The sequence below is a fragment of the Anas platyrhynchos genome, chromosome 3 (genome assembly GCF_047663525.1).
Source record: "Anas platyrhynchos isolate ZD024472 breed Pekin duck chromosome 3, IASCAAS_PekinDuck_T2T, whole genome shotgun sequence".
Lineage (NCBI taxonomy): Eukaryota > Metazoa > Chordata > Aves > Anseriformes > Anatidae > Anas > Anas platyrhynchos.
The window spans coordinates 115,207,568-115,234,168 of record NC_092589.1 but is presented as its reverse complement, the minus strand read 5'-3'; the positions used below and the strand labels follow the sequence as shown (position 1 = coordinate 115,234,168).

Sequence of the window (26,601 nt, the reverse complement as noted above, 5' to 3'; positions counted from 1 at the left end):
ATGTAGTATTGGCATTTCCTGCAAAATGGAACTAATAAGGCCATGGGTTTTGCTGAGCACTTCCTCTACACGTACATAGACACGTGTTTCTCCTCCTACCTCCCCCCGTCTGTAATCACTGCTCTGATGAAGTGTGACCAATCCAGAAAACAAAACAAAACAAAACAAAACAAAAAAACCTTATTATGTGGGATCGTGGATTCAATGGAAAAACATCATTTATTTTCTACCCAGAAAAAAAAATCATTTTTGTTACTGCTCTTTGATAAACTATGGTTTGCGTTCTTTTCAGAAGCATTGACAATGGTAGCCTGTGCCTTTTCATCACTTGAATGCTTTTGCTTTCGGTCGCTTGGCCATAAATAGGAAAGCCTTTGTTCTGTCCCCCTTTGGATCACAGCTACAAACACGAAGCATGGAGGACACAGGGCTTTCCATGTTCCTCGGTCATCCTCCTGCGAGAAAGCAGCCACACAAACAAACAGGCTGCTTTGTTTGTACTTTCTCTGAAGTCGCAATTTCTTCCACTAAATGTTTACGCATTCCAAAGTCAAGAAACTTTGCCTTGCATCTTGGGAACCCAGTGCTGCTGGTGATTTTTGTTATTTGCAGGAAGATTTGGAGATGCAGATTTAATGGGTTTGGTGAACAAGGTGATTAACATGTTTTTATTTTCTCAAAGCTAAACTTTTGCTAAAATCAAAACACAGCTAGCATTTACTTTGGTGCTAATGGAAGAATTTTCATAAATATCAAATTTAGAGCTAGTAGAAGGATCCTAGCTTGGCAGATTTTCAGGGGAAGGGCTCAGTCCAAAGCTCTTTATGAATTCACAGTTTTTCCTTCTCTTTCAGCAAGTTTGGAGTCAGCTGCTCCATGTCAATGTAGACCATATAAGATCTCCCCAGTGTCCTCCAGCCTGACCTGGAGGACCTCTTCCTGGGGGTACAGGACAAAGATGATGTTAATGGTCACATCAGGCCCTGGTGTCCCAGCAGTGGGTTCTGCACTGAGTACAAGCGTCAGGCTGAGGACAGAGTTGGCTCCTGAAATTCTCTGCCTGCTCAGCACTGTCTTGGCATAAGACTGAATCAAGGAGCAAGAGGCAAGAAATCTGCTCTTCACACAGGTATTTGCAGGGTTGCCAGCCTCCTCAGTTGCCCATTTGTGAAGGTTTCTCCCACCTTGTTTTTATTGCTCTTGCAGCTCAGCCTCTTTCTCTTTTTTCTTTTTGAGTACAAATGAACTAAATTCTTCAAACCCATCTGCATTGCTATCAGACAGTATTAAAAAAAAAAAAAATCTTGGCATAATTTCTGAAGTTTCCCTATGTACACTTTCCTGTTCGTGTATTTCCGTCATCCAGGTATCATCACTCAATAACCATACTGTGGCTGTAATGCTTTTCACATGGAAGGAATTGTGTTTTATTGATGGCAAATGTTGTAATGCACTTTCATGTCAAGATGAAAATCTGAAAGAGAAACTTTTTATAGTGCATGCTACATGAAACCTCTGCACTGAACTATACTGTAGAGAGAATATATCCAAGTACACATATGCTATGCGTCTATACAGTAAATTAAACAGTCCTGGCATGAGGGAATGGGCACAGGAACACATCCCTACTGCAGGGGCACCATCAAGTAGCACTCTCCCAAACCATTACCAGGCAAAGACCAAGTATTAGCAAAGCCAAGGACCGCTCTGAACAGGCAGTTTGGAAGTGGCTGTTCTCTTCTAAAGGTTAAGAGCATTTAATGGCATGGTTCTGGCAAAAAGAAATGCCAAGTGGTCTCAGGGCCAGAGCCAGAGCCCAAGCACTGGTTCATGGGGCTGCAGGGATCAGTCCTGCCCTGGCAATGGGCAAGGGCATCTTGGGGGCATTGCTCTCCTCCCTGCCCTGATTTCCGTGATCACAGTGGGGACCAAACACTGCATGGGTCACATTGTGGATCTTTTTATTTGGTGGAGGGGTTCCTGTTGAAGCCCCAGCACCTAGAGGAGAGGGGTTCAGAGCAAACTGCTTCCCAGCAAACAGCCTCTTTCTGTGGAGGGGCAGCTGCTCGGTGTGCAATGGGAGAGGAAAGCGCAAGTCCCAGCACCCACTGCTGAGCTCCTAGACCAGCAGGAAATCAGGACAACATAGTCCAAAAAAAAAAAAAAAAAAAAAAAGTGCAAGAAAAATAATGGTAATCAGTGCTGGGGACTGCCTGGGCATCCCTGGCCCTCGAGATAGGGGATGTAAGGGCAGCCTGGTCATGGTGCCAACTGAAGGGGACCTCTGGATCCCAAAATCAAAGAGGTTCCCCTTCCAGCACCTCTGCCAGTACTGCCTCACCTCATTTCTGAGTGGAGCTGGTGCAAACTCTCTGTCTGGAAGGTGCACGTGCTGCCTTTGGTGGTGGGAACCAGCTGCATGGCACAGCCAGCTGACGCAGGGTGCCTGCTTGACATCGAGGGTCTGACGGCACGATGCAGCTGGGGACATCCATGCCTGCAGGATGGCATTGCCCCACAATCACCATGACTCTTGATGTCCCCTCCCTATGGAAGCCTGCAGAACAAAACCCTTGCCTGAGTGCCACCTGTGCCCATGACAGGGCTCCTACTACTGCTTTTGCCCCTTTTTCTGCCTCTCTCAACCCTTTCTCGACTTACTTGCCTCATTCACTGAGGGTTGGAGGGCATTTGGCGTTTCACATTGTGATCTCTAGGTTACTATTTTTATATTTCTGGTTGGGGCTTCCTGCTGAATGAGCACATGCAGGGCTTCCTCCAGCCTTCCTGCTCAAATCCAACACTGATAGCAAACAACTGGCACATTAATCTTACTCTCAGTATTTTGGGGGTTCCCTTGCTCTGCTCAGTACCACGACTGATGTGGCTGAAAGGCAGAAGACCCATCCCAAGACCAAGTTTCATCCCAGTTCAATATCCCAATGTCCTTCTCCAAATACACTCGTGTGGGCAGTAGACAAGTTTATTCCTGCAGCGATTTTAGTCCCACTGGAGCAGGAGGTTCAGACACCTCTTTGGAAAAGCCTCCTGGGAGGTTTCCAGCTTGTGTTTTCACAAACACAAAATGTTTAGCTATGCTTTGGGAAAGGCTCCAAGTCCATGGCTGCTTCTCTGAAGGACCCTTGAAACTTTTTTGAGGTTGGATTGTCTCTCCAACCCACTCACAATTTGTGCAATTACTTAGCATCAATGAATTTGTATCAGATTTATACACCAGAGCAGTAAGATTACCACTTGCACAAAATGCTCATCTCCTCCTCAGCTGATTCCTGAAGCAGTTTTCTGTTTGCCACTGAGATAAAAACTAGAAAACTCAACCTAAAGGCCAGCAGATAATGGGGTCAGATCTAGGCTCTTGCTTGGTCCTGTAGCTCACCAAAATCAATTCAAAAGCTCTCACTATTGTTCACAATTCCTGAGACACTGCTTGGGGCTGGCAATTTTTTACAAAAACACTTTCCTGTTCACAAATATTTCTCTTTCCCTATTTTTGTGGACAAACATCAATTTAAATGGTTAAAAAAGAATTCTGACTTCAACACCTAGAACTGTTTTACAACCAAAAGATATATGAGGTCTACTGCTAAATTGCCCCTAAGACCACGGCTTTTTGCACCTTTTCACATCCCAGATCACAGGGCAGATGCCTCTGATCTTCCTTTGCAGTCACAGAAGAGGAACAAAATTGGGCAACTAATCCAGTTCAGATCAAAGTGCCACTTCACCTCTATTGGCTATAAAGGGAGCAAATGAAGGGTAACTAGCCCAGATGCGGATTCAGCCTTGGCTTACATGAGCTAAACCCTGTCTCCTTGGGTTCTAACAGTGGTGAATTTTCAGCAGGTATTCCCAAAGAGCTCATCCCCACCTTGGGTTCTGCTTTGCCAGGATGGCTGCTACACATAAGCATCAATTAGTCAGTGATTCAGAGTAGAAAGATTCACACCTGGCAAAACCTAGGTGGAAATGCACTCCTCCTTCCTCCCAGGGGAACTCCACCGTTAACACACCTGCTCTCTTTCCGTTTTATTTTCTCACAGGCTTCATAAATCTTGCTTTCCTTTCCTCACCACAGCCTAACCTCGGGAGGTGTGAATGCTCCCGTTTGCTCAGCTAGAAGGGGGAAAAAAAAAAAAAAAAGATTTCTACAAGCTCAGCTTCACTAGGGCAAATGAACCCTGTGTTTTAGGATGTCAGAGCAATCAGGCAGATTCAGCTGGGGGTCCAGGAGGATGGCAGAAGTGCACAGGATGGGCTAAAACAAGCCCAAAGTGTGAAAACCTGTAGCATCCTGATAGGCAATCCTGATAAGAGAAAAGCCTGCTGCAAACAGCTAGCAGAACCAGGACCAAAGATCTACTCTCACTTCGTGTTATGTCCCCACCTAGAAGTTTGGGCTACAGCAAACTAAGTTTAGAAAATAGCCAAGACTAATTTAACAGTTGGTTGTTTTTCATGGACGGAAAGACAGAGCTCGACCTTTTCTCTGAAAACACCCCACCCGGGGTTCCTGGAAGTGGCTGAAGTCTCTTGTTTCTGGAGGTGCTGCCTCCTACCCAGGGCTTAGGCTGTTTTTTGACTTCTGCTTCAGTTCAAGCCTGCAGAAGATCTCAGGAATAACTCCAGGAGGAGGGCAGGGTCTGCAAGGAACTGTCACTAAGCACCACGAGCTTCACGTTCCAAAGGATTTGGAAAGTGGGAACTCAAATTGTTTTAAATTGAGCATCTTCCTGTCTTGCTTCCACACTGCTGAGACTTTGAAAAGACTTTTTTAAAACCTTAATTCTTTCTTCTTCTGCATTTTAAGGGTTGAGTGAGAAGAGTCATCGTTCCCTCCAATTTTTTTAGATGTTTATGTTCAACATCCTGAGTTTATTCATAAAGCAACGAGCCTGCCTTTAAAAATCAAGGCCAAATCTAGGTCAAATCTGATAAACATTTTAGCCTTTGCTCTGCAGAATCGGAGGGCTCAGGCACATGATCGTGTTACTGCAGCTCAATGAGCGGCACCACATCAGCTGCACGGCACCAAGGGGCCGTGCGCGCTGAGCCACAAGGGTGAGGCCAAGCACATTAGCCTGAAACCGCTTTTATTGAGGTTTCAACAAATGTGTTTTATCTCACATTTGCCAGCGGTAACCATTTGAGTTGCATTATTTCAGTGTTTGCCTGGGCCCTAAACCTCTTCAAGGGCTCATGTTTTTCTACTCACAATAATTTATTGCAGTATTTAGAAGAGAGGACCAGGAAACATGGCACGTCTGTGGCCGAGACTATAAATCTGGTCCTGGGATGCTCCATGCTGTGCACTGCTGGTCTTCCAGTTGTCCTGTTTAGGGACCCACTGGTGCACAGGGGGGGCTGTCCAGCCTCTATTTCCTTTGAGGGATAGCCAAATGCATAGAGGAATAGTGCACAGTCCAGTTTTCTCCCAACAAAAGAGCTGGGATATGGCAAGAGTGCACGGAAGCCAGAAATGCTTGGAGAGGAAAAGGGCATTACGGAGCACTTCCACTGCCTACTGTAGTGTAGTTGCAGCCTTTACTACAGTCCAGATATGAAATCAGCTCATCATGTGAACGCCAAAGAGCTGCTTCAGACCTCAGTAAACTCAGCCACCACACAATGAGCTCAGGAGGCTCCTGAAACTGTTTTCTACAAAAACCACATACACATGCACATGTGTGCACACAGGCACATGCAGACAGACACAACCAGCTACTGTGGCTCTGTTATCCTTTATAAGCCAAACTGCCAATTGAAAAGGATTTAGATTTGGGGATAACGTACATTGAGAAATACATCGTACAGTTGGATTCTAGGATGGAGTTATTCCACAGTCATGATTAAATCCTTTCCCACTCCTGTACCAAGCAGTAGTGTGTATGGGCGATCATGGCCACTGCTTCAGCTTGAAGCAAGAAGCTACTTCAAGAGAATCCTTGGGATGAATGTGAGGAGGTCTCCAAGTCTCCCCCCACCTTAGTTTAGGCCCAAAATTTAGGGTCTGTAAAAGTATGAAACAAGTAGAAATGCTCACACAAATTTTATGATGAGTCATTGCATTAAAAGCAAATGAGGCTTGTTGATGCCTGCTCTGATGTAGGATTGCATCTCTTGGTTATCCTCTTCACTGCATAATAAAAGTTTGCATCCTAACCTATCTCTGGACAAAGGCATCACTGCTAGCTGGGGAGACATTGTCGTGCAAAGTGTTTGAGTTCAGTATCTCTGAAGCTGCTGAGTTTCACAGAGCTGGGTCCGGCCACGGGATTCAAAAGCTAGAGGCTAGAGGACAGATAGACTTCACCATTGTCTAGTACGATCCCATTAGTTCTGTCTCCTTGGAGATGGGATTGGAAAGTTAAAATCTTAAAAAAATATATCTAAGTTAAACCTTTAAACTGAAGGGAAGATGTATTACTTTACTAAGTCTCTCACCTTGTTTCCCTGCGCTTTGTGTTTGTAGAGCTCCCTTCTCTGATTCATGGAAACAACTCAAAGCGGCAAGAGTTATTCATAGAAGTTGCTTCTACACATGAGTCAAACAAGGCAGTCAGGATGCAACAGCCCAGACGAAGTTAGGGCAAATAAAATGCAAATAATGAAACTAGATTCATGTGGTTCAGCCCTTTTCCTCTCCTATCTTCAGCATCTTTGTGACACCGCTGTGATGGCTGATAAGAAAACAGAGGTCAAAGTGTCAAGAAAACAGAGGCTGTTTCCTTTGCATCAGATATGAAAAGCAACATCTCCCAGCTTTCTCATGGCTTTGCCCAGCCCAGAGAGTGGCCAAACCTCATTCTGAAGAAACTGAGAGGTGCCTGCTGCAAGTGGAAAGTATCTGCACAAAACCATATTGCACCCAGTAGCATGCCTCAAAGCCTGGGACCCCGCATTTTTCCTGGATGCTCTGCTTTTCTGCACTGAGCAAAGGACTATACAATTTCTCCTACTCCAAGAAACAGATGTAAAAACTTGTCAGTAATGGTCAGTGCACCAGTATATCCCCAATTTATCTGCTGGAAAATTTCTCTGTGAAAGAGCTGCCACCTTACAAGCAACAAACAAGTAAGGTCATGCATCTTACCATGTTCATATTATCATACGGAGCACAGTGTCCGGGCTTCGTGCTGAGAAAAAAATACAAGGTCACAGACCTAAAATTCAAGCTGCTGGAGTGAAAGGATGAAAACTTCATGAAAGAAAAACAGTCAGGCTTGGGGAGGAAATAGTTTTGGGGCAGCTGATCAGACTGACTGATAAACTGTGAACTCCCAAAGACAACTGAAAAAGCTAAAGGCTACACATAGAGAAGATTACAAACTATGTATGGCCTCTAAGTCTTGGAAGAAGAAGACAAATGCAAGATGAATCTGGGAACTAAAATTCATAGTTGTACTAGAAAGTAATGACCGTGGTTAGCAGTTGGTCTAAGGGGATCCCCTTCGCAGAGCACATCTTGGTTCAAATGCCTTTCTGCTTGTCATTGGCATGGTGAAGGATATTAATTCTGGAATATAGGTATCGGAATTAACAGTCTGTGTTTCCTATATCGTTTGTTGAACATTTTTCAGGGCAATTAAGGGGTTAAATTCCCAGCCTAGGAGAAAGGTACTCATTACCCCCTACCCTGAGCTCACTGGGGGCTGTGAGGGGTCATCATGATGCTCTGGCAGGTGACAAGTTGGGAGGTAATGGCTGTTGAAGGCTCTACTTTCACCTTTCTCTGCATAAAAACTTTAGATGATTTTTTTGTATAAAAGAAAAATCAGCAGGATCTCATTCTACCATTTATTACCTGAAGTATTCCTCTACGTACCTTGCTAACAATGTTTCTATTTTTTTTTTTTTTTTTGTTATCCCAAACTAGAACAAACACCTATAACACCCATGGCAGAAAAAAAGAAAAAATCCCAAACCAACAGCTTGCCTTTTCTTTCTAACTGAGATTGGTATTGACCTATTAAGAAGAAATGTGCTTACTGGCAAGGTATTGGCCTGTTCCAGAAAAATGGCATCACGGGCTTTCAATTCTTTGAAATTTGCCTTGTCACAAATATTAACAAATGGGTACATATTTTACGAAGAAATACTGATTTCTTAACAAAAGTTGTAAGGCAGCCAAAAACACTTGGAATTAAACCAATAACTGCATTTTAAACTAAGAGAAGTAACCAAATAACAATTGCTTTTCCCAAACAGACCAGGAACTAGAGGAGTCCTAGTCAGATCAGTTCCCCTGTCCCACACATACTCTTTCCCATTTCTGACAATATTTTTAAAGCCATCCTTTACTTAACGTGGTGGTAAATGCAGAGGCTTTTCACCAATATCTGTCTAAACCATTACACAACTTTTATTAAGTGCCCATCAATTCTGGGCACTTGAGACGTGAGTGAGCTTAAGAAAACATTTTCAGAAATGAACTACTTCTCGTTCTGGGAGGCAGTCGAAAACTTTGTTTCCCCCACTTTCTCATATTCCATATGGGTGTGTTTCTGAGCTTCACGTCTTTCTTCTCTGAGGTTCAATTTCTTCTTTGCAGTTGTGGCAAAGAAACACTAAAGGAATGACTTTTGCATTTCACTGGCTATGTCTGAGGTCTGTGGTCATCCTTATCTCCTGCAGGAGACCTTTGCAAATAAAGTATTAGATTTTCCTCTGTGGGGTGGATGTTTTCATGGGTCTTGAGCAAGGAGCAAGCACTTGCCAGGTTGCTAAATTTTTAATGTATCTTCATCCACAACACCTGTGTGGGACTGAAAGATGCTGGCAAGTGCAAGGACACGATGGGATGGGAGAAGTGCACCAGAGATAGGCTTGGGCTGCACCCAAGGGAAAGGGATGGATCCCAGCTGGTGTCAGCCTCACGGGTCAGGAGGGTTTACAATGAAATTACTTTAACAAAGCAGCACCTGCAATGCCAAAGGGTCGATAGTGACATCAAAGTTAAAGCTAGCAATGTCAGCAAACATGCACTTCCCTAAAGCACAAACAGGTTCTGGGTTTAGCTTGTTTTTTAGGTAGAAAGAAAGACCCAAATGCAAGACATGAACACTGATCCCAGACCTCCAGATACTTCTGGGGCAGCTGGACCAGGGACTGACTTCAGGGCCTTGCTGCGTCCAGAGGAAAAACAGGATTTGGGTGTAGAGATTTGCCTTGGAGAGGGTTTTTGTTTATGAGATGTACTCATTCATCCACTTTCATTGGGGTTTCACTCCTCGGCCCTGCTGGTATGGGCGTGAGCCCCCGAAACTGGACTTAGGGCCGTGCCAGCTCCTCACAGCTGCTGCTTTCTCAAGCAGCAGCGGTTTCCCTTTTCCTGTCTCTGGGTCCTGTCACGCTGCACATGACCTAAATTACCTCTCTCTAGTTTTTTTCCCAGATGGGGAGGCCTGATGCAGTCAGGTGTGTGTCTGTGAGCAGCCAAACGCCCTCAGCCCTGAGCACAGGGTCCTCTCCATCCTCCACCGCCCAGTGCTGCTGATGCAGTGGGAACAGGGTTTGTCCCTCTGTGCCACACAGACCTGGATCAGTGAGCACAAGAGAAAATAACCAGGTAACATTGAGTTCACCAGCATGTTTTTTGTTGGTATTTTCAGCTGGCAAGCTCCCTTAGGCCAGAAATCAATAATAAACAAAGTGCCAGGCTTAACGTGACTATCCCGAAGAAAGTATCTTTAATAAACAAATGCGGAACACAAAGAAAAAAAAAACATCCATGTGCCCTGTTAAACAGAGTGACTGAAATGAGTTTCTAATTGGAAACTTATGAAAATAGCAATTGGGGGGGATCCTCTTTGTCAGGCAGAGCTGGGAAGGTTTGAAACGGCACATACTAAACCTTCACTCACTGGCAAGGAGAAGAGTTGCACAAGTTCTCTGTAAACATCTTTATCTGCAGTCATTAGCCGGCAATCCTAAACATTGGATGAGTTCTCCCCATCGTTTCACAATTGTGTTTTTTTTCTTTTTTTTTTCCTGATTTCTAGGAACTGTTTTCAAGGACTGCCATTCAGCACGAGAAAAAAATGTGTGAACATGAGGCACTGTCCCGTCTTTTTCCTCTTGGTCATTGCCCCATTGCAGAAATACGAGATATCACGTTACCTCGTAGCCTACTTTTCTCTAACACTTTCCATCCAGTACCTATAAGTGCATTACAACCATGAGTGATTTTACTGTGATTTTCAAGATCCCTGCCTGGAGGGTATCACATAAGGAAATAAGGAAAATATGATGGAACGAGTGGTATGAGGGGAGTAAGAGACATCTTTCTAAATGCCCAATACAATACCTTATAAAAAGACAATCCTGTCTTTATCTAGTAGTGTGAAGTACTCTCTTCCAGACAAATAAAACAGACTAAGGAAAGAAAATAGGGTGGAGGGGAAAGTAGAAAAAAAAATGGAACAAAGACGCCAATTTAAACCCCTGGCCCCTGTCCACCATGTTACCATTTCTGTGGCAAGGAGCATGTCAAGCAAACTCCTCATCGACTGGTCCTTTCTACAGCTTTCCTACAAAAGCCACAGGCTGTGGGCAAAATTCCTGCTAGTGCTGCTGTTTGTTCCTCAAAACTCGTGAGCAGTGCAGAAAAAATGCACCTTCACCCCCAGCATGGAGCAGCAGAGGGACAGAAGTAGAGGCTCGATATCAGTCCTGGTTTCGAGATCCAGCTGCCAAACAGGGGGTTACAAAGAAAAACCTCGGGAGATTTCTCATACTTTTTGGCTTATTCTTCTGGTGTTCATCTTAACAGAAATCAGCTGTTCTCCTTCTCACTTGTGCAGCATTTGCAGAATAGACGTTAGCATCTGGGCTGGCTATTATTAAAAGATGAGGACATCCTACTTAGTTAGGAGAACACCACAACTGGCAACGAAGGGAGAAAGATCCTTCACAGTCAGGTTTCCAGAGATCTGTCTGGGTTATTTGCTATTTGTTTTTCTTGTTCCCTTTTTCCCCTCTGCAGACAAAGCCACTGCTTTTTTCATGCCTTTTTCCTGGCACTTCCTAACCCGCCTCACATGCCATGGCACCCTGGGCAGGGATAAAGGCTGTGCTTTCCTGGGAGAAGCTACCTCACAGCTCTGGGATGCAAGAAATGGAAAAGCAAGTAGTCCATGGGGTTGACTACCTTGGTGTTTGTGTTTGGATTTTATTTTTAAAAGGGTTTTAAAGTCGGAGCCTCTCCAGGCTCCAGGCTTCCCCTCCATGAAGGGGTGGGAAGGAGAGGCAACCAAGCACTGGCCTCTTATAGACATGCAACAAGGTTTTAAAACCTGCGTCCCCAAACCCATAGGCAGGGAAAGGAGCCAGGGGAAAAGCCACAGAGTGGCTTTTGGGGTGGGTGGTGGGAGAAGAGTGTCCTGCCGGAACCCCGGCTCCATCTACCTGCTCAAAAGATTTCCAAGACTCACTGGACAAGGTGAGCAGATCTGGTGGTGGTGGTCCTTCACTGTGCCTCTATCGGACAGAGAGACCCACAGAGACTCTTTCCAAGCAGCGTTTCAGTGATCTTTCACTGATAACACTGACATGTGTGGGCTGAGAATTGCTGGCATCCAAAAACGCAGGGCTATTAATAGAGGGACTTCAGCTGATCGCTACTGGCGTAATCACCATCTGCATTTGGCCCGGCGGTCCCATTAATCAGTGGCAAGTTGCTGCAGCATATCAACTTTACCAGGGGTTGTTTGCTTTCCTCTAAGTGTTGGGACATCCCGCGAGCTCCAGCTGCTCATCCCGATAAAGCTGCCGGGAGGGAGCGGCCAAGCGCCGCGCTCACGGACCGCAGCCCAAAGCTCCTCTCTGCTTGTTTCCCTGCCCCACTGCAAATGCCGAGGAAATCTGTTGAGACAGCACAACTTGGCCTTAGCTCCGCATTGTTTTTTGACCAGATCAGCAGTCTGGAAACTGGGTCAATTTTTCTAAACATGTGGTTTAGAAATGTGCTGTTTCAAAGGACACTGTCCAATGGTGTGAGACCAAACATTGGGTTTGTAGTAAAAAGAGCTAAATAACAACAAAAAAAGTTCAAAGCTCCTATAAACAGTGAGTGCATGGGACACCCTGCTAAAGTAAGAATATAGTAAATTCCTAGTTCTATGTTTAGGGAAACTGAGGCATAAAAAGAGGTGTCCAAAGCTGCCTGGAAAATTACAGATGAAGCTGAGATTTCCCAGCTGCAGAACCAAAGGTAGTTTGTGTCATCTTTACAAGATCTTACAAATATAATTATAGGGGTTTTCTTTTATTCTCCCACTCCAGTTGTAACAGCATCTGGAGCACAGAGAAGTCAGAGAGTGCTTCAGAGAGCTGAGATAAAGAGCTCTGGCTGGGTAAAGTCTGGGAATTAGTATCAATGAGGGAAATTCAAGACCACTTGACCTTAGAAACACAGGTCGTATCCACCCTAAATAGTACATTCAATTCCTTTGCGTGAAAGCAAGTCAGAGCAGAAGTGATAACTTCAATTTTCAATTACTTCATAAGTCCCAAGTTGTTTTCTTTTCAATGCAACAGCTCACTAGACGCTTTTGGAAGTTTCAGCTCTCTCTTTGTATGCCCATGCATCCCTGGCTGATATTGGACCATCAGATCCGCAGGGAAAAAATACAATTACAGAATGCCAAAGACAGCCCGTTCAAATACCACATATTTAATTGTTTTTCTTTAAGCTCACTTTAAAGGTTTTCCTTCAAGATGTTGAATAGAAATGCTCAACGTGCTCCCAAAATGTTATCCACCACAGCCAGCACAATCACTCATCCACCAGTTATAGGTTTCTAGTGGATTTTCCCGTAATTATAACCTGTCCAATAACTATTTTTGGAGAATAGTACTCTCAGGGTGTTCTCTGCAAGTGTTTAATCATGTGCTGAGTGCCTGTACTGCGAAGCTGTTTCCCAGTGCTTCACTATCCCCTCTGCTATGCAGATGTGGGATCCAGAGAGAGCGGATCCCATATCCCATGTATATGGCTTATGGTATTGGCCATCCATGAACAGACCCCTAGGGAATGGATTTCACCCCAAAATACTGATTACTTCCCTCCTGGCCATGCAGGAGGTGACTAGATGGTTCATGTCAATCCCCGAATATATCCCCAGGTTATTTCCTCCTTTCCTCCACTAAGCAGTGTAATGAACTTTTTTATTTGGTGCCAACGCAGGGCTTGGTGCTGAGCTGTAAAGTCAGACCCCACTCCATCTCCCCTGTGTTCCTCCCCAAGAGCTTGTTTTAGGCACAGAAAAGACCGATTTAGGCCTGTGGCTGCCAACATGTGGCTTGCTTTGAGCCCCACCGGTGCTGCTTACAGCCACAGGAAATTAAAAAGTTAAAACTGAGGCCAAGAGGGAGAGGCAGAGCGGGATGTTGCCCTCTGCATGCAGCAAAAGCCTGGCTCCAGAGCTTTTCTGGAGTCCTCGTTCAACCCTCACAACCCAAAAGCAAGAGTTTGCTTACCGACACCGAAAGGTAGAAAAGACAATGATCATTATTCCTTGCTCGAAGCATCTTTAAATCATATTTCCTAACAATACTTGGAATTTGGTCTTTCCCCCTACTTCACTCATCTTCACATCGGGCAGTCCTCCAGGCTGACCAGCACAGGTCACTTTGCCTTGAAGGGGGTTCTGGCTAGGGCATGACAATGAGAGTGACCTCAGCGAGAGAGTAAATGACTCAAAAGCAACACCCCTGACACAATCAAAGAGGGGAAAGCATGTGGGAATCGCTGTCCTGGATCAGAGTGACGGTCTTATTCTTCCAGCCCTTGTGCTGACCACGTGTGCTGTAGATATCCCAGAGAAAAAGTGCCAGAAATCAGCAAAAGATGGAAGGATTGCTATAACTCCTAGATAGCCCATTTATGCAGGAATTTCATCCTCCCGAAGCTCATTTTTGGGGGTGTTTTTAGCTGAATACATTATCTATACAATAACATGATTGGCTTTTAGCTTAGCCAGCTACCTGCATCAGGGAGCACCCCCTGCCCATGGGGCCATGGGATAATGAGGCCTGGAGGGCACCACGGGAGGTCTCCAGCCCAACCTCCTGCTCAGACAGCCTCAGCTCCAGGGGCAGACTGGATTGCTCCAGGCTTCTTCCAGTCAGGCCCTGTAAACCTCCTAAGATGGAGGTGGCACGGCCTCCCTGGGCCTCCACTGACCGGCCAAACGGAGAAAATTTCTTTTTACGAGCATCTGGACCATGAAAGCAGGAATATAATGAACCTCCATCTGTGCTCTGACTAGCTGGGATGGGTTAACCTGTATATGGGAGGGCAGCAGAAAGGCTTAACACTAATATTTATAGCACAAGTCTCCCTAGAACTACTCGTACAGCAGCACACCACACGACATTGACTGGCTTGCTTCGTTCCTCGCTCTTGAATAAAGCTTTCCTAAAATAAAGACCCAGGTTTTGGGATAGGATAAAAGTACTCTCAACCCCCCAAAGAGTATCTCAGTCTTCAACCACCACGTAAGAAGTGTGTAGGTAAAGCAAACAGAGCTTACAAAATCAGTGTTAGTGACACTCCAGTTCCCTCATTAAACTTCAGAGTTAAGGGTTTCATGCCCCTCTGTGCTACTGTTCCTTTTTATTTTGCAGACTCAAGAAATAGCTAGAAAGGATATGAACTTACTATGAAACCAGGCACAAAGCTTGCAAACAAGTCCTGTCTTCTCCTCTCCTCCTGCAGAGAGCCCTGGGTGAACTTAACATCACCTTCATTAGCTGGATCTCCCCCTAGCACTGACACTAGGCTGGAGGAGAAATAGCCTCCTTCCCCAGCCTCCTCCCTATCCATATATCTTTTGCTGCTTGGAAACTATTCTCGCCTCGGGCCATGCAAATCACAAGATTATCTGTAACTGCATTCCTCAGGCCTGACCAGGAAGAGGTGGGGATAGTGCTGCCCCCATCCTGGAAAAGTGCCATAAACCCAAATCCCTCCTCCCGGTTTGGAAACCCATTCCATCTTATCCTTGTCCAAGCTCTGCTCACAGCCACACTGCACCAGAATATCCCTGCTAATGGCATTTGTTAGGTTTCAGAGTTAACAGCCTGGCAAGATGCAGTCTCCCAAGAAACATGGGTTTTCACAGTTTGCAGACTCGGGAAAAGGAGCAACAGTTGAGATTAGGTTTAGAAGGGTTCCTTTACCACCTGTAGACCTGGAAACTTATTTTTATTTTTATATATTCAGTTGAAAACTTAAGCAATGCAGAAATTGATGGGGCCACTACTGAAGGGCCAGTACCGTGTCCTACTGCATCCTGACTTTACCCGACCCTGCCTGGTCACGAAAATGAGCTGCATGGCTAAGAGGAGATAGTGTAAGAAAAAGAAGCAGAGCAGAACATTAACAAAAAAAGCCATTTTATTGAAAATGAAATTCAAACTTCAAATTAATATTACAATCATGAGAAAATGCCAAACAATTCAATTTACAGTTGCAACATACAATACAAATAGTCCCTTTGAAGTTGAAGTAAACTGATCCACAATCATCGTCTGTGGCATAAAGCAGAATGTGTTTGTACAATATGTGCATGAAAAGCAAATCTCCGGTGACAGCATTTGAAAAAATAAAAAAATTAAAGCTTGTATTTACACAAAATGCTACAAATATTTTGTTCCAGCAGAAATTCAAGACTGGTAAAGCATATTTAACAACAAAAAAAAAATGGAATGTCACTCATTACCTAAAACAAAAGTTACTGTAAAAGTATGGTTTTGGCTGATATACTTAAAAGTACTGCATTAAAAAAAAAAAAAAAAAAAAAAAAAAAAAAAAAGCAAAGAGTTATCTGTAAACATGGAAGTAAACAAACATCTAAAAAGTTCTCAGAAAATGTTAAAATGAAATGCATTATATTTAAAAAACAAGAAGAAATTCAGGGGTTCAGAGAATTGGGCTTCTTTGATCTTGTACTCATGGCTGGTCCAGGTTTTAATTATTGCTTTTGTTCATGGCTTGTTGTCTGCGTTCAACAGCAGGCTCCCCCAGCCGCGGCGGAGCTTTGCTTTGCTAAGTGTGAAAGTGCAAAAGTTCCCCCACTCGAGATGGCACCTGTCGAAACTGGTAAACCCTTGCTCAGGGAGCTGCTGGCAAGAAGGTCAACACTACGAAAGACACAGCAGCTGGTCTTTGAAGAGAAACGACAAATGCCACGCTAAGGACGCTGTCGGTAGAATAAATTGTTTTATCCTTGGTCCCAACCCACTGACACCAATGAGGTTAGCCTCGGGAGGATGGGGAGGAGGATTTAATCCCCCGTTCAGCAAAAAGGGACATCGTGCCTGTTCTGCTGGAAGTAAGTCTTTGGTAGGATAAGAGAGCTGGAGAGTAACAAAGGCAATTTTTTATCTTTACATCTACGACCAGTGCCAAAGATTGCCACTCAGAAGGGAAGGGCTGTCGTACCTTTCAGAGAAAGCTCCTTTCTGTCAATGCTAAGCACCTCGCAAAATGTCAAATAATCTCACAAGGTTAACTACGTAATGCATGTTTTTGGTTGTTGGTTGGTTGCTATTTTTATTATTATTATTGTTACTTATTTATATTTTTTGGTTTGAAATCCTGAATCAAAAGCATTTCCAAGTGGACTTGGAAGCATTTTCAAAAAGCTTTGATGTGCATTTCTGTGTCAGCCTGCACAATTCCCTCATTCGCCAGTCTGATGGACAGGGAGAGGTTTTTCAAAGGCACCACAAGGTTTCAGGAGCACAGGATCTCCCGAAAATCAACAGGCTGGTGCTCCTCCATCCATAAGTGCTTAGAAAATCCTTTCCATTCTATCTCTCTGCTCAAGCAGGCAGAGTCAGATATCTGCCTGCATGGTGTGATGGAAGCCCAGAGCAGGGATCAGGCATGTGCTCCTCAACCAGGTGGAGAAGACGTTTTGAACGTTTTGTCCCCAACGGCCCAGGTCAAAAACCGTGGGGACACAAGCAGAGTTCTGTCGGTACTGAGCAAAACAAAAGTCTGGTCTGTGCTGGATTTATCCAGAAACAAAAACCAAGTGCTTGAATTTTACAACAAAGTCTTAAAAAAAAAAAAAATCTGGGTTGCTGCCTGCAGCCACTCTAACAACATTTCAACACAAAAGCACCCTAAAAATTACTTAATATGCATACAGTAAACCTTAAAAAGCCCTTCTCAGCAATAACAAATAATGTACAAATATAGTACCTTTTATTAAATAGGAAACAGCTTGCACTGGCAGTACATCTTTTTCTCTTGCTTACTAAACAAAAAACAAAACTGAAATGTGTAACCAGACACTGGCTTTTTAAGTGCTGCTGAGACTAACAAACGTATTTTACAGTTACAAATAAATGGACAGTGGTATGCTTCAAGCTACCACAAACCAACAATAAATAGAATCAATTACAGCTTCCATCTTTGAAGGAAAACTATTAGAAAAAAAAAAAAAAAAGAAAAAAAAAAAGTGTCTTACTTATACTTTAAGCATACTTGGTATACAACCTTTAGAAGGCAAAGACTTTTTTTTTTTTTTTTAAGAGCACATAGTCACACAAATTGGAGGAATGTACCATGCTAAGGATGACTTGTTTTAGTTTAACAGCTTTGCTATCAACTAACAGTGATGGTGGCTGTGGTGTCCAACGAGCTCTTGGCTCTGTACGGCCATGGCCACCATGGATTTATTGCAATACTTTGGAGGTAACCCAAGTACAGCCGAGGAGCATCGTCGTGACTGGCAGCCCCTGAGGAGGATGCTTAGAATCAGAATCATTTAGGTTAGAGAAGACCTTCAAGATCATCAAGCCCAACCATCAACCTGACTGTTGGTTATGGCTATATGAAGGCAGGGGAAGAAGGGGGTGCTGGGTGCCAGCTGGTCACAGCCCTTTTGAAGGGTTAAGAGCAACACTTGGGCAACCCCATCAGCACGTGCTTAATGTTCCACCAAGGGTGGGCAAAATGTGGGCCCCTCCAATGGACACTTGGGCAGCAGACAGGTTGGCTATGGGGTTCGGGTGCAATTTGCTCTCCCTGTGTGGGTGCACCATGCCTGGGAGCCCCGGGGTGGCTTTAAGGTGACTTTTATCTTCAGCGTTGGGTTTGAGGAGGCGAGTATTGCTGAGCTTGTGCTTGTTTCTCTAGTATGGCAAAGTAAACACAACAGCTTTAGGAGTCTAGCATTTAATGCTAATGATGGGTAATTCCCTAACAGGATGGGAAGTTTCTGTCTCAGCTTTAAACCTTTTAATTCCATAGAATGGGTTGAAATTTCAGGGGGAGGAAAAAGTTACACCAGTTCTCCCTTACTCCCATTTCTGAGAAACTTAACAAATGATTAGTTTTAAAGTACAACTTTTGAAATGATTTTGATATTTCTTTGGAGAAAAAAGTCTGTCAGAGTTCAAATCGTGTTGTCAGAACATTTTAAATATGAAAACTTTCAAATTTTGAAGTTCTGCGAAAAATTCTGGGAGAAAAAGAAATCAGGGGAAGGGCAGAAAATATTTCATCCTTCCTACCATTTTTCCAGTGTCTCCACAATTACTGATTAAAAGGCAAGACTGTGTTGAAGGCAACCAGACAGATAATAAAATATTTTAAACACAATATTTCCTTCATAAGTTATATAAAAAGATCCTACATCCAAAGACATTTGATGTGGATGTGTTTGGGTTGGGTTTTTCATTTTTAAGTCACATTGTAAACTGGTTCACACTGGAACTGCTTTTCAGAGTTGGGTCAAGTTTTGAGGTTTACACCATCGCAGAAATGTGATGAAGTAAAAGAACAAACACTTTTAGAGACCGAAGTCGATATATCATTACATTAAGAAACGTTTAAAGGGTCCAAATGTCATTAAATAATTATAAATATTCTTTTAAAGTTATATGATGATTCATGTTAGCAAACAACCTCAAATTTTACACACTTATAATTTAAAAAAAAATATAAAAAAGAACATAGCCAAACACAAATACTATGTATACCATTTTGGCTCTAGTAATATATATTGCCATTTTTTTCATATTTTGCATAAGTAATAACATTTTCTTTTTGTTTTTTAAAGGTTTTGGGTTTTATTTTTGGTTTTTGGCTAATCGAAGGCAAAACAAATGGGCACAAAAGCAAAAAGGAAACCCCAGGGTTGTCTAGACTAACTTGAAAACTTGTTCTTGTTAAGTACCCCCCAAAAAACAAAACAGACTAAAAAAGCAATGAACACAGAGAAGTTCCAACTGTTATCTGCAGCAAGGCTTGGACAGAGTTTTGGGACAGCTACTTTCATCTGAATGTATCACGGCAAAATGGAAGCAACTTGATCTTTGCTTTCCTTTTTATGTGCACCAATACAAGCCAGTTGAATTGCACTACATGTGTGAGCAGGGTCCCGTACGTTGTATGATTGCAACTGTATCTGGAGTTCATGGTTAGTTGTTAAAAAATAAAAGGGAATGCAGCCTTTGCCTTGCATCACCATGTTTCTCCTGATAGCTGGGGAGTCCGTTCTCTCCTCATTGGCAAAAGAACTTGCTATTAAAACACTTCAGACAGAAGGAAAAAAAAAAAAAAAAAAAAAAGGTGGGGGGGATTTTTTTTGTGTGTAAAAAGTACATCTTAAATATGAAACAAGGTAAAATGGTTCCATGAAAAAAATAATATGTGCTTTGATCCACATAATCTGAAACATGGGTGGTGGTGTGTTGGTAACTCTCGTGTTATTTATGGCCATTATCATCCCATCTACACAGTTGCACATATCGGTAAAATCTTTCTTTTTTTTTTTTTTTTTTCTTTTTTTTTTTAGGAAAAAAGAATAAAAACAAAAACCAGGCACTTCGTAGTTAGTCGACCATTTGTTTTTTGGCTCGCGGAGGTCGGGCCGGGCAGAAGAAATCTCAGTACGGCCTCCAAACGGACTCATCCATTCTGCCACTAGAATTCAAAACGGTTGGGGAGCTGCTGTGGCTGCCATCCGCCTCCACACCGTCACTCTGGTTGGGCAAGTTAGGGTTTAGCAGCGTGCTGCCGTTGGCCGTGGTGGTGCACGGAGGAAGCATCCTGGAGGGGGAGCGGTCCCCTCCCGGCACCATGGGGAACTGGTATGATCCTGACGAAGTGCCATAGTAGAGATATGGAGTGCTGCTGGTCTGGAAAGGTCCACTTTGGTTTTGGGAAGAGCCGGGGTAGGGTGGTGGTAGGTAGGTGTGGTAGTGAGTGGTTGCGGACATACCCAGTGACATGCCTGAGGTGACTGGCGGTGTATAGGTAAAGGTGGCTGGATAGTGCATTCGTGGGTTGGAGAAGCGGCTCTCAGTGAGGGATGAAATGCTTGTGAACTGCCTGGGATCTGAAAATGGGCCCAGCTCTGAAGCACCTAAAAAATTATAACAGAAGACGGGGGAAAACAATTCTGTAAATACCATTTTTTGTATCAAGTGATGATAGATTTTTTTTTTTTTTTTAAGAAAACCCACTTCTTTTGGCCCCCAAAAGAACAGCAGATCATATCAAATAACACATTGCAAGGAACAGAGTCATACACCTCTCTTCTACAAGTGCTGGGCCAAATTCATCCCTAGTCTGACTCCCCTGATGCCAATGGAGGGAGCGGCATTGCCAACCCAAAGCGTTCCAAGGTCACAAGTCAGGCCCAGAAAAAAAAAAAAACCTCCTCAAAAATTGAGAGTTTGAAAAAGAGCCAAAAATAGAAACGTGGACTTGTATTTGATTTGCCTTCTGCTTTCTGAGCTTTGAGGGTGCGCTTGGGTCGCGTGGATCCAGCTGTTTGCTGCGGCCTCTCTGGAAACCAAGGTCTGGTTTTATGCGAAAAGCTGGGGTTCCCACCTCAGCACGCGCCTCCAGGAGCTGGGGTTTGGGGTAAAAAGGGCAATTATTGTGCAACTTGTAATAAACGTACGGCAGTTGGCAACACCGAGTGAGCTGCACCACTGACACCAGTGGAGTTACACCGGGGGTGACTGAGCCCCGCTTCTTGCCTCGAAGCGACTTATTTAGGTGGGGGCTGACAAATGGCATTTGCTGTGTCTCAAGGGTTTCAAAGTGGGCCCGGCCACTGAGCTGATAGCAAAGATGCAAATTTTACTTTGCAGGGCAGTCTGTGGAAAATTACAAGCCCAGCACTCACTTTGCTATTGAAAGAAGCTGTTTTCCTATATAGCCTGCGCAGTCTGGTTGAAAAAAAAAGACCACACAGTTTATGGCTACTGTAAACGTCTGGATGGTAACACTGCGAATTTGATTCTAACACAAAACAGGGATGGGTAAACTCATTTTGCCTAATTCCTAATCCCACATCAAACGGCCAAAGTTTAGGAGCAGAACTGGAAAGCAAACGTTAGCAGCTTGGTGATCTGCTTAGGAGACTGCGGGGTGGACAGGAGCAGAAAAAAAGGTTGGTGGAAGCTTGCGCCGCGAGCCAGAGAAGCGGGGAAACATAAGGGTGTGGGAAAAGGGACAAAGAGAAATAGAAAAAGCCCAGTGGAAAAGTACGGTGCAGAACAGAGGCAACTGCTTCAGCCAATATGCAGTAGGTACATGTACGCATATCTACAGAAAGATGGAAAGAGAGGGGTGTAATGAAAGGAAAAACCCACGACGCCAAATCGGCTCCCCCTGCGCTTCCCAGCTGACACGTCTACAGCTTTATGAGCCTTCAGATCCACCTCTTGCCAAGCTGCCGAATCTGATTTGCTTTAAAGGAAAACGCGGGGTCCTGTAGGTGCCAAACTGATGTACTAAGCACTGGAACACCCCTCACAGCCCTGCGCAGGATGTAGCACTGCTCCTCCTTGCAGACAGCTTTGGGAGCTGAGCTGCAGACACCAGCATGTGCAAGAGACTCAGCCCCTGCCACCTTGTGTGGTGCGTTTTGTGTCTTAAACCACAATTCTCCCCCGTTCTGCCAGCCCACATAGCCTACACCATCAATTCAAGGCTGTATCAGACAATATCTAAGCAGCAGCAGGGCAAAGCGAAGCTCCGGCACAGCCAGGATTCAGAGAGGAGGAGCTGGGCCGCTGCCAGCCAGGAGCCCGACTCCCGCAGCTTGAAACCTGGGGATTATAACGCGCCGTCTCACGAGACACCACGAGCACGGAGCTTTACATGGGCAGTAAAAGCCCGTTTTTAACTCCTGATGACAATGTGATTACTATTAGCTTTATCTGGAACCGAATCAGTGACCTAGGGGTGAATGGGTCTGTCTCCATCATCAAGCCCTGAAACCACAGCAGCGTGGAATGTAATATAACTTGTACCTTTACAGCAAACACTCCGCTGCTTGATGCAACTTCTTTCGTTCCCAACTGCAAACAATAGCCAGAGGCGATACCACCCAGATTCAAAGCTGTAATTTTGGAACACTATCCTGTATATTGTGAACAGGTCTGATATGTATCTGGAAATATAGGGTTAGAACATAATTTCCCCAGCTGCTCAAAATACCGAGTTTCAATCTGCTACTGCTTACTCCCCCCTCCTTTTTTTTTTTTTTTTTCTTTTTAATTGTTATTGCAACTCTCTCAACATGAACAGAGTTGCTTTTAGTTTACCCCGATAGAAGCTAAACAAGAATTTTACAATCAAAGGTAGACCTGTTATGAGCGCAAGGGTGTAGAAGAGCACTGGCATTTTTGGTTTCTTTGCAGCTGACACTTTTTTTTTTTTTTTTTTTAATAACAGTACTATCCACACAGTCTTACACATTAAAAGCCGATCTCTTTTTTGGGGCTAGATCCAAACATTATTCAGCTGGATGCTGCCCACAGATCATGCATGTCCTGTATGACCAGGACTGTGCGCACCAAATTTAAGCATCTCTAATATGGGGCTACAGACCTCCTTACATACTTAGTAAATTTATGCTTGTTTCTTTTTACTGTTTACTGCCTGTGCTAAGCACAATCCTATTTTTTTACCCAAAGGCCAATTATTAACTGTTGCCCTTTCTTATCTTATGCCTCATAGCTGTGTCTGCACCACTCCTGCACACTCAGGTCTCTGACCCACTTTTGCCAAAATACCTATAGCTATCTTCGTAACACCCTGCAACAGGTTTTGTTCCTCCCTCAGCCTTCTACATCGCCATTGTGTAAAGATATTTATTTTGGAGACCCGAAGAAGTTTTCTATGATTCATATTGTAAAACCTCTTTTCTAACTGAGGCTGGAAACTATTTAAAAAGTCATCTCTAAAAGTCAGCTTCTCGCCATCCTCACTGCTTGGCAATCTCACTGATGCTGTATCACCCTCCTCCCCCTCTTCTCTGGGCTCCCTCTTTCTCTTGTGTGAGGGTTGACTTTGGTTCTAACTTGCAAACACCAGATACATATTCATGTATGCATGGTTAGCTCTTTGCTGGACTGGGAACACAAGCAGCTTTTCTGGGTACGGCACCCATCTTTGTATATCTGCTCGTACCCAAGCAGCAGTGTTGATCGGCAATATAGTAACATGACAGCGCAAGTAAATAATTTATTTATTCCTCTCCCCGGCAGGATTAAAGATTTATGCTAATTTTTCCACTGTCAGAGCAAGAAAATAATTTGCATCTGTGAATTCCCACTCTCGTGATAGCGTATATTAAACGGGGGAAGCACAGATCCTCCGCCCTTCGCCGTGGCCGCAAAATTGTGAAACCACAGTGGTGTAGAAAGAATCGCCCTTCTTCCATGCTGCCCGAAAGAGAAACATGACAACAAGCACAGAGAGTGATCTTCTCTTCCCCTCAGAAGCTGATCAATTTGCAGCGTTCAACAACACAAAACCAAAATGTTTCACATGCAAAATCTTAACCTCTGAAGGAGCACAGGGTAAACCTTTTTAAAATCTAGATTCCTCTCTAAGGTAACCTGGCACTCAGGTTTTTTGAGAGATACATGCGTAGAGCAGAAACGTGGTAACGTTAATGTGCCAATATATATGCTCCGATACTAGATTCAAGAATACTTCACCAGTGTGTTTCATATTTAGAATAAGAACAATTAAAATTCCATGTGGTTTCACTTATTTTGATGCAGAAGCCTCATTAAAAACCCTAGACTTGGGGATTTGCCAAGAGCCGACTAAAATAGTTTTGCATTCGCCTTTAAAAGACAGTTTTACCTGTGGCAGCTTTGCAGCTCTGCAGCTCGGAGCTGAGCGAGTGCCGTGGTCATTTCGCTCTTTCAGTTTACAGGTGCCAGCTAATGCCAGTTAATGTTCACTTCTCAATTAATACGCTGTGCTTGTGGTTTGCAGAAAACAAGGCAACAAATTTCTGCCAGGTTTACAGCACTTTGGCCAATCACTTCCAATTATTAAAGATCACAATGTCCCGTGGATAGGTTAACTCCTTGTGGGCATAGTAAGCTGACGTCAGCTTTAAAGAGCTGTAGGATAAGTTTGTAGCTAACAAATATTGCAATTTCTTCGTCATTTCTGCAATTTGCTTTGTCGCTTTATGCTACAAAGTCATTAGCAAAAAGACAAAGGACCCCTTGGTTTATTTCGCATGTCTGACAGGGAAATGTCTAGCACATCGGGTCAATGCATCACAAGATGCAAGAAGACAGAGCGTGGTGGTGTTTTAAAGTCACTGAACAGACTGTCTCAAGGAAATTCAGTTCCATAAATATTTACCAGCAACTAAATGATCCACTTGTCTTTTTGGGGAACTTCAGTGCTAAGTCTTATGGAGTAGATATTAGATTTTATACTTTTTCTGTTCATTTGTTTGATTCAGGCTGGGATATAGCTCTAATTATTCTACCACAGCTTTTTTTTTTTTTTTTTTTTTTCTTTTTTTCCCTAACATTTACGTCTATGAATTGTATGTGCAGCTTGGACTACTTACAGCTGATAAAATCGCCTGGTATGAAGCATGCCACACACTTCACATTATGAGACGATTTTCAGTCTCGTACAGCTTTGCCAAACTTTAAATGTTCTGGCTGAAATTGTCCATGCTGGGCGTCTGTCTCGGGCTAAATTGTGATTTATGCATTTATTTGTTTTTAAAATTTCAGCTGAAACTCTTCTGCTGGGAAAAATATATTGTTTTACTAATCTTAAACTCTGAGAAGTCTCCCTTTGAAAAGCTGTACCAGTTCCATGCTTTGAAGTAAGGACTTGAACTTTGGAATAGGAGTGGCTTTTGTTGTGAGAGATGTTGCCACGAAAATCCAGCTAAATATGAACAAACTATAAGCATTCTGCCTAAAATGGGCAGAAGACACTGTGTCCCCACAAAGACACTTGTCCAGAGACTGCAAAGAAATTGAGGAGTCCTGAGTCTCATTTTCTGAAATGCTGGCAAGTATTGGTGACACACGGGGACATCCCTACCCCTCCTCACACCAGTCCTGACCAAAAGTCCTTCCCTGACTGCCAACGAGCTGGAATTGCAGCAGCCTGCATAGAAGGAGATAAATGATGGTTCGGGTGGATGTTTGTGTAATATTGCAAGGAAAATTTGGGCAGGGCTATTTGGGGTTTGCTTTTTTTTTTTTTTTTTTTTAATCTAAGAAACTATACACAAAGCCAGGACAAACTAAAGAATATCATTGAGGTTAGCATGTGAAGAATGAGAAAAGTAGGAAATATCAGCGTTCAAGTTACTTCTCCACATGCATTTTGAGACAGCACTGAATCACAGGGGAGCATGCTATTGCTTTTACACGATCCCTCCTGAAGGCAGCACACAACCAGACCTCTGTGGACGAGTATCAGAGCCGTGTAATAAAAAAGACATCTGTCTATCTCCCAGACCCACTGTTGAAAGAAATTAGAAGAGGGAACAAGACCAGGGAGACCTGACTATTTTTCTGAGCAAACGGGACTTTTTGCATGTTTCTGCCTCACAGTTCCAGCGTGACTCAGCCAAAATCTCTTTACATCAGATTTTTACAGGTGGTGACTGCCAGTCCTTTCCTTGGTTTCTGTGCCCAGCAAAGATGCTGGCTGCTGATTTGCACGTGTGCTAAATGTTCACAGCTGCAGCTGAAGCCCAAGGAGCTCAGATCTGAACGTTAAGTTAAATGCAGAAAAAATGTCATGCTGTAGGTGACAGAAAAAAAGGGGGAATGAATTACATTACACCTTAGAGTCAGTCTCAGTACTCTTTTTTAAGCAAGTTCAATCATTCTTGGGAATATTGCACTGGAACGAACTACATACAAATGCCATGGCAGAAATATTAGAGCAAAGCCCATCAAGAAATTAAAAATTCCTTCTTCAGAGAAAAATTTAATGCTCTGCAACAAGCAAAGCCTGGGGAAATGCAAAGAACAAGAAGAAAACAAAATATTGAAGAGCTGCTCATTAAGTTAGCACTGTCCATCCTGCACACTGAATGAGGCAGGAATCCCGTGGGAAAAGTATCATGTGATCCTGTAATTAAAATCTGTAATATAATGCATAAGCAGAATGAGGCTGATTTAAGGTTGCAGAGGCAATGTAAGCACTGACATTTCCCAATTTCTGAGCACTCAGTTTTGCAATCTCCAGAATTGTTTCTGATGTGTTTGCACGGGGTAGTGATTTTTTGGTAGCTGTAACTCCAAGTATCCTAC

General features: G+C 43.6%; 1 protein-coding gene across 4 annotated transcripts in view; it reads right to left on the bottom strand.

The window, feature by feature from the left end:
- The window catches only part of RUNX2 (RUNX family transcription factor 2), a 217,353-nt gene that overhangs the window by 47,910 nt on the left and 142,842 nt on the right, over nt 1-26,601 (bottom strand). For 2 of the 4 annotated variants that reach the window (XM_038176223.2, XM_038176221.2), the window contains exon 7: nt 15,401-20,405. The exons of the other annotated variants lie outside the window; for them this stretch is intronic. In XM_038176223.2, the coding sequence (XP_038032151.1) occupies nt 19,927-20,405 (479 nt within the window). In that variant the 3' untranslated portion in view covers nt 15,401-19,926. Of the gene's footprint in view, nt 1-15,400; nt 20,406-26,601 lie in introns of those variants that run through there. 4 annotated transcript variants of the gene reach the window in all.